Below are 8,736 nucleotides of genomic sequence, written 5' to 3' on the forward strand. Positions count from 1 at the left end.
TTTCTGCATTTTGTAGAAATAAAAGCCTTCAACTTCAAATTGACTCCTGACAACTACATCTTTGCATTTTCTTGGGAGCGCAATAGAAGCGGTTGTGTTCTCTCTTAGATACTACTTTGTAGTCTAGCCAACCAACTTGAATTAAGGTCAACCCTGCTTAGTTGACAAGGTAGGCAAGACACTGCCGCCCCCTGAGGTATAAAGCTCTGATCTGCATTCTGACATGTGGATTGATATAGATTTCTTTGCCTTCTCTCCCCTCATAATGAATTCTGTGTAGTAGATTCTACAGCTTTTTGACATAATTGAAGATTAATTACATTTCTTGAAAATAGCAGATTAGAATGGGAGTTATTGAATAACCCGGACAACAGTTAGTGAAGAAGCAGAGGAACATGAGTTTGTTGCTCTGTGTAAGTTTTCAGAAATCCATGTTAAGTTTATTAGCATCATTCTGAAATAAATTGGCACTAACTAAAGTTGGGGGGAAACTAAGATTTGAAACAATTACAACAAATGGAAAGTTTCATGTTTAACTTTTTAATAACGTATAATCAAAATTTTATCTAATATTTCTTCCTTTTTTTCTCTACCCAGAAAACGCCCAGTACCGATCTTTCAGATATCCCTGCTCTCCCTGCAAATCCTATTCCAGTTATCAAAAATTCAATAAAACTAAGATTGAATCGGTAAAACCAACCTCAGGGGTCCATAAACAGTATCTGCCAATTTAACCTGTTGTCTTCTAATACTGGAAAGGAGAACAGAAGGTGCAAGACGAGAATGTGAACACAGATGGATTTAGGTATATTTTGTGCACTTCTCTTGCTGGGCTATAATCACTTGATCTGGAAGTCCAGGTTCGTATTTGTGGAGCCAGGAGTACTATTAATGTGTTAGCAACAGTTACATTAAATTCTTTAAAGGATTACTGCCTATAAAAAGGAATGGGAATACTATTTCTAGCCATATTTGATGTACTGATTGGGTTTGTGTTGATGCATTGTTTGGAAGAAAAGAAATTCAGCTAAAACTGGCAAAAGAATTCCTTAAATGCACTTTTATGTACTTTTTTTATTGGAATATGACTAATTTTAGTGCTTCAGCTTGATAGATTTTATTTTTATTAAAAAAAAAAATTCTTCAAAATCTGTGACCTTCAAATTAGAAAATGGCTTGATATATTGTATACTGAAGGTAAAAGTATGCATTGTATCTAGCTCAGTCACCATTAGGATGCAGCAAGCCCTTATAAGAAAATGACAAATCTTGGAAGTTCTAAGTTTGGGAAAATACATTTAAAATATTCGATGGGGCATGATTAAGAAATTGACTATTTTTTATTTTGGGAGTTATTTTATGGTGCATACAAATCAGCTGTCAAAAAGCAAATAATTGATTCTTTCAGTTTAATCAAGCCTTCTCCTTATTACCTTCCCATTCCTATTACCATATTTTTTGGAGAGGAAAAAGAAATGTTTGCATTTAACTCATGTTCTGTTTGTATGCCCAAAATTGGACTATTGTTGTCAGTGAAATACTGGTAGTTTTTCTTTTAAGCTCTGTAGCCCTTAGCTACAGATGCTACTTTCCCCCAGAAATGAAATACAGTAAATAAAGTGTGCCTGTGAAGCATAGTCCTGTTTTGACTGCTTTTTCATCATTAAGTATAAAAGTTTTGTATACTCCAGAGGAGTCCTGTCTGCATTACAAAGATTTCATATTTTAAGGCAGATCTTACCTACTCTAGGGTTTTAACAGTTTTATTTTTAGGTAGCTCATCTGAAAGCAGCTTTACATTCTGAATGTTTAATTTTTTTAGAATCACATTTCTAGCAGGCACTTAAATGATCTGATAAAGCTCTCCTTAACCAGTTGTTTTTGCTTTGTTCTGTAGAGCTATAAAATTATTAGCAGAAAGTTTGTTTAAAAATGGAAATCTCTCATGACTAAACAGAAAGTGTGGAATGCCAGTGATTATCAGATGGAGATAACAAACTACACGTAACCTTGATTTCAGCAAAATTAAGTGGGATGGTTAAACTGCCCTTCCCATTTTTTCTGATCAGCATGTTTAATAACTTCCTTCCCTGCATTGTGCTCAATCCTTCTACATGTGCATTTCCATCTTAAAGAAAAATTAATTGCTCTTTCCCTTTTCCCTATAAGTTAATTTTCCAAAGTCAAGAGAATGTAGCTTACTCCCTACCTATCTCCTCAGCCACGCAGTAACCAAGATCTTTATTTTCTGCCATTTTGTCTATGATGTCTAGTATAAAAAAATTCTTATCCCTGCCCCTCTTCTGCCTCCAGTGATCCAGCTTCCACCCTCTTAAATTTCCCCACACCCTCCTTGCTCCTTCTCTTTCTCCTGCTGCCCAAACAAGAAGGGTATCAGTTGAAGTGTACAAGCTATCTGTGCATTTTGTGTAGCTATGGAGTTTAGATCGAACTTGCCAGGCACAAATTTAGTCTTGTTTACACATCAGGACATCTTTTTCCCCCTTCATTTTATTAAACGTTTCATGTATCTGCACCAAGTTTTGCCAAGCTGGAAACTTGGAATCTTTCCTGTATAGTGACTTTTTAATTCTAGTTTTCATAACCTGGAGATCAGACTGTTGCTTTCGCATGATGTACGTAGGTGTCTCATGACTGGAGTTGCTTTGTTTTATAGTATCTGTACTCCTTGTATTTTTCAAGAGCTATTTTGTAAACAGATGATGTATTTCTCCATGGAAAACAATAAAAAAAAACAGCACAATCCCACAGTTGCTTGGTTTCTTTTGAATGTATAAATAGTGGTATTCCACAATTACTAAATTAGTTTAAATGTCTTTTTCTAAATAAGAAAACTTAGATGTGAATACAACACTGCTGAAAGTAAAAGAAGCTGATTTAAAACCATCCACTAATAATATATATAATTGGAATCTGTATTTTTAAAAAAGTGAAATATTACTTCCTGGCTTTTATTTTTCAAAGGACCAAAGGATATCCATTATTTAATGTTGCATATTATTGACCTTAGTATGGAAGTGTGGAATAATGAGAATTTAATTCACTTAGGGAAGAGTATGGAATTTAAGCTTGAAACTGTTAATAATTTGAGATGTGTTTGTATATTAGAAACTCTGATTGGTCAAAACAACAGTCCAACTGTTAATAACATAACTGTGTTTGTTATTGAACTGATCACCATATCAAACTTACAAAAAAAAAAGTAAGTTAATAGTTCAGCCAGGAGATGGCACTGTTTTTTCATTTCAGTGATTAAAACTTGTACAATAACAAAGACATACCAAAATCCATGTACCACTTAATATTTTTGTAGCTTTGTAGTTAGAACAAAACCATTGAAAAGTCTCAATTTTATCTACTCACTTTTATTTCAGACTTGAAAAAGCAGTCTTGACTTAAATAGATGATGATTTACATATCTATTTGGAATGTAGTTACAGTTTAAATTAAACATAATAGTTTATAGCAAGTTATTAAGAGTTGCATTAGCTTCTGATCTTTAGTTAGAAAGTGGTATGTTTCAAATAAGATGCATTTTCCAGAAATTTTAGAATTTGCCCAGCTGCCACTGTTTGTGTAGTATCAGAAGTCACTGTGAAACTTAGGTAAGCAGTATAAAAGTCAAAGGGAACTTAATGCAAGTAGAAACTCCTGACTTTTCAAGAAACTTCCATTTGGTGTTCTGAGTATATGAGTCCATCTTTAAATGACTAATGAAATCAGTTTTTAACTGAGAAAATACCATTCTTCATATATTTCTTGATATGTCCATGTATTTTATTTTGTGTTTTTATTACATTTCTACATATCTAGAAATTTGGAGATTTCTTCACATCCTAGTTAAGAAAACTGAATCAGCTTGATTTGTTGTATTCATTTTTATTGCTAATTTAATAATATAAAAAACAAAGCAAACAAAAAGTATGTTGCACATGTACTAGAACAGAACTTTATTAATAATTATTTTTGCTTGATTTAATCTTCAAAGCATTAGTTCATTATTCAGCAGAATCAGTGTATACACATTTTGTTGATGGGAGCAGATGCAATGTGGAAGGGTTAAATGAATATTTAAAATCTATAGGCATCAAACACCTGTCACTATTATCACCGAAAGAGTGCTTAGTTTGCTATCAAACTTCGGAGTCAGGGTGTTGTTATAAAAAAGATATCACAATGAACCATTGCTGAATATTCCATCTGTTTTGGTTGATACTTAGAACCTTAATGGCTTTCAAGCGATGTTTAGTATGTTATATTGTTGATACTAAATTCCACAATGTTTGGCGATCATATTTAGATGAGGGTTGAATCATGATAAGCAGTCTATATTCCTTTTTCTATCCATGTTCACAATATTTATAGTGCTAAAGAGAACTGATTTTAATTGGCTTTAAGCACATTAGGAATTCCCATCATTGTTTCAATAAAGATAAAGCAAAATAGACTCTAAAGCAAAGTGCAAAGAAGCTGAATTCAGATAAAATTGTTTAGTAACCAATTGAAAAACTGTGCATTAATTAATCTATAGGGGCAAACATTAAATTGCCACTTTTAAATAAGTGTTTTTACCCAATGAAGAGCTTTTTTTCAGTAAAAGTGGGTAGATAATTTTCTAACACAACAGCAGTGTATAGGGGTGGGTTTTTTTTACTATAATTGCTCTGTAGGACAAATAGCATATGACCTCAAATTCCACCTTCCTACAAATTTAGAGATGTGTATTTTGTGTAATGAATATAACAGTATTACTTTGTTTATAACAGGCACCAGATTGAACATCCTACAGAAAATAGTTAAACATGCACATAAAAGGCACATTTTATGTGCACATTTGTAATAAAAATGTTTTTATATAATAGCAGTCATGTTTTTAAATGCAGACGTTATATGTATGCATATAAAAGTGGCAGTTTGGAGTCATAATAGATACAACTGAGTTACAGATACCTGAGTGTTACAAATGCCATAGTTGATAGTAGTGTCTGATTTTTAAAAAGCAAATATAAAGCATATATCCTAGAAAGTGTATAATATACTGGAAAACTAGTGTACTCCAAGATACCTACCACCACCCCTCTCTCTCTATCTGTGTGTGTGTGTGAGATTTTATTTGTTTCAAGTCAGTATTGAATCTTTGTGATTGTCTACACAGGTCCATGCAATTCACTTGGCAAGATTTTTCAGACGTGATTAGCTGATCTGGGCTGAGAATATCTGGCCCAAGGTCACTCAGCTGGCTCTGCTTATGGCAGGACTAAAACATGGGGCCTCCCAGTTTCTAGTCCAGTGCCTTAACCGCTATACCAAACAGATACTCTCAAGATATACTTCCCACTTATACGGCTACGACAGGGGTGTCAAACTCGCAATGTCACGTGATGTGTTGCGACGTATTGCAACTTTTTTCCCATTGCCGGCAATGGGATGGGCGTGGTTTCAGCATGACACATCTGGCCCACAGTTTGACCCCTGGTCTACGGAGATTCTCAATCATCTGGGTAAAAGCAGCTTTGGTATTCCCACTTGTACATTTGATAGGAGGCTTAAAAACATGAAACCCTGAAAATTTGTATACTTGAAACCATGGCACATATGAGAGTGGACCTGTGGGGATTATATATTTTTCAGATTTCTATATTTGGTAAATCCATAGGTTGGTGGTTTAGAATTTTTGTATTACCACTTTGTCTTATGTTGGAGGAAAAAATGTTTTAAAAAAGTTTGGCCCTTTCATTTTATGTACTGTGCTCCAATGTTAAATTCCATCCCGTGGGTGCCTAGTATAATATGCACTTCCTGGAATCTTCAATACAGGTAGTCCTTGACTTACAACAGTTCATTTAGTGACCATTCAAAATTATAACGGCACTGAAAAATGACTTATGACTGTTTTTCACACTTATGACCTTTGTAGCATTCCCCACGATCATGTGACCAAAATTCAAGTGCTCGGTAACTGACTCATACTTAGGACTGTTGCTGTGTCCTAGGTCATGTGATCCTCTTTTGCAACCTTTTCACAAGCAAAATCAATGGGGAAGCCAGTTTCACTTAGCTGTGTTACTAACTTAGCAACTTAACTGTGTTACTAACTTAGCAACTTAACAACTGTGTCAAGAAAACTCATAAAATGGGGCAAAACTCACTTAACAAATGTCTCACTTAACAACAGAAATTTTGGGCTCAATTGTCGCAAGTCGAGGACTACCTGTATCAGTTGCATCTGCATTTAGTCCATGTTGGAATTGTTAGCAAAAAAAATGGTCCTGAGATAGTCAAAAAGAGACAGTTGGGAAAGTGTTCCCCAACCAATGGCAGAGAGCATGTTTTGCTGTTACAGCCAAGAAGAATACTGTCCCCAACAGAGAAGTGACTTTGCTTAGATATTATATGAAGGTTATCAGTAATGTGGACACTTTCAGAGCTTCCATAATAGTAATATCTTTTATTATTGCAGGTTGTTTTTGTTTTATACTGGTATTTCTTTTTAAGTAGGATTTGGATTAGGATTAGCTTCCTTGATCCAGGGGAAAGGAAATATGAGTTTCATTATGAGCTTTGTGGCCTATTCATAATAAATTTATTAAATACTCAAAGATTCCCTTGCCTAAACATTTATGAACATTTTATACTGAAATACATGTCTGCTTAACATTTAGGAAAATAAATGCTTGACCTTTGAGAAAATAAAATTTTGTCATTTTGTTTTATGCTGGTACTTGTTTTTAATGTAAGATTTGGATTACAATTAGCTTCCTTGTATCTAGAAATCAAAATTTTGTTCTAAAAATGTCAGATCCATTATCTTTTCACTAAAATATTGCTGTAATGTATAATTCTTTAATTCTTTTAATGAGGAAATAGATTATTTTAATTGACTTACGTTGGGCGAAATACATTTCTAGGATGAGGAACTGAAATAATTTTCAAAATTATTTCTCCCTTTAAGAATTTTAGTAAATACAAAAACAATTGTGAAAAATTAGGAACTACTTAAATCATTAGAAATAATCGATTTTTAATATTATTTCTAAATGCTCTAGACCAGATATTATTTTTTTCTCATAGGATAGAAATATTTCTTTTCCATTGTCACTTAATAAAGGAGGATTATTTTATCTTCAGAATATTTTGTAAGTATTTTACGAAGCAATTAATCTCACCAAGTATTTTTAAAAGAAAGCATTTCAAAAGAACAAAATACATAAATATACATTTTTTTAAAAAGACAAAAATAACAGCTATGCCAAAAGCCAAAAAGGCCTGAAAATCATTCATTTCAGTTTGTGCATTTTATATTCCAAATCTTGAATAACAACACAGAAAGTTGCTCATCCCAATTCCTCGTTTGACTGGAGAGGAGAAAGGAGAGGCACCCCCAACACAAAGGATTTCCCAAAGAAATATCGAGATAGCCTGACAGAATCAAGAGAGGAAGCTGTTGGTTGTGAGATTAAGATTCACACTCTTGTTTGGTCATGAAGTTTTTGGGGTGAACTTTGGTTAGTCTTGCATCTCATAAGTGGAGGTAGAACACATGATGAAAGCAACATTGTGCCTATGAGGTATAGGCTGGAACCCTTTTGTGTGTCCATTGTGACCTCATACATACAAATGGAATGGGCTTACATTACAGCCGTAGGATGCTGCCTCTATCATTCTGATGAAAGTCCTGGATCCTGACGATGCGCCTAAGCTCAAAGGTACAGAAATCTACATAACACATGGCAATAACAGCTCTGAGTCGCATGCGTGGGGTAGGGTAGAGGAGGGGATGTCTTAAAATGGAGGAGTCATAACATTGGGCTTTGATCCAACTGCTGCTACCCCACATTCCTCCCCAGTCTGTTTACTAGGAAGTTGTATTGCTAACTGTCAGACAAATGGACAGGCTTGAGCCCTTTACCTAATTTTCTTTCCATTATTTTGTTTGGTTGGAGGAAACTAAATCAGCGGTTTTCAACCTATGGGTCGCGACCCCATTTGGGGTCGATCGACCATTTCACGGGGGTCGCCAAGCAAGGCTGTCCGCCATTTTTTTCCCTTTTCCAGCGGGTGCCTTACCTCCCTTGAGCTGGGCCAGCTGGTGGTCAGCCTGCTCCGTCTCTGCCGCTTGCCAGCTACGCCTTGGCCGGCGCAGGGGGCGGAACCACGCATGTGCGGCGCTCCCGAGCAGGGAAAGTCCTCGACTTACGACCAGTTGGGTAGTCCTCGACTTACGACCGGTTTAGTCCTCAACTTACGACCGGTTTAGTCCTCGGCTTACGACTGGTTGGGGTTGCGGCATTAAAAAGGTTGAGAACCACTGAACTAAATGATAATTATAATGTGAACATATATCCTGTCTTTGGAGACTTAAGGCAGCCTACGTGTGGATGTTCTTTAATTTTATTGTACCAGTTACAATAATGGGAAAAGTTTGGAGACACTTAAGATTTCTAAAATCTGAATTCCTTTATATTTAAATTTTAATTTCCTTTTTGCTGCTTAATATGGCAGTATTAGAAATACCTGACATATAACACATTCAGCTTTTTGCTAAAGGTTATATGTAAAAAAAAAAAAGAAGCACTTTATTGCTTTAAACTCTGAAAGGTTTTGCTTATTTGTGCTAGATGTTTGTCCACAGAGGATACAAGGTATGTAAAGCAGATTTTATTTACAACACAATGCTTAAGGCCTGATAGCTGATATTTTGCTGTTTGGTAGCTC

The 8,736-nt window shown here is 35.0% G+C and overlaps 1 protein-coding gene across 1 annotated transcript in view; it reads left to right on the plus strand.

Annotated features, from left to right (window-relative positions):
• The window catches only part of PAPOLA (poly(A) polymerase alpha), a 52,793-nt gene extending 51,156 nt beyond the window's left edge, over window positions 1-1,637 (plus strand). Inside the window, exon 22 of the mRNA XM_015832050.1 lies at window positions 598-1,637. Coding sequence (XP_015687536.1) covers window positions 598-693 — 96 coding nt within the window. The 3' untranslated portion in view covers window positions 694-1,637. The remainder of the gene's footprint in view (window positions 1-597) is intronic.
• Window positions 1,638-8,736: the final 7,099 nt, after the last annotated feature.

This window comes from Protobothrops mucrosquamatus, unplaced genomic scaffold (assembly GCF_001527695.2).
Source record: "Protobothrops mucrosquamatus isolate PMUCROS unplaced genomic scaffold, P.Mucros_1.0 scaffold_296, whole genome shotgun sequence".
NCBI classification, from domain to species: Eukaryota; Metazoa; Chordata; class Lepidosauria; order Squamata; family Viperidae; genus Protobothrops; species Protobothrops mucrosquamatus.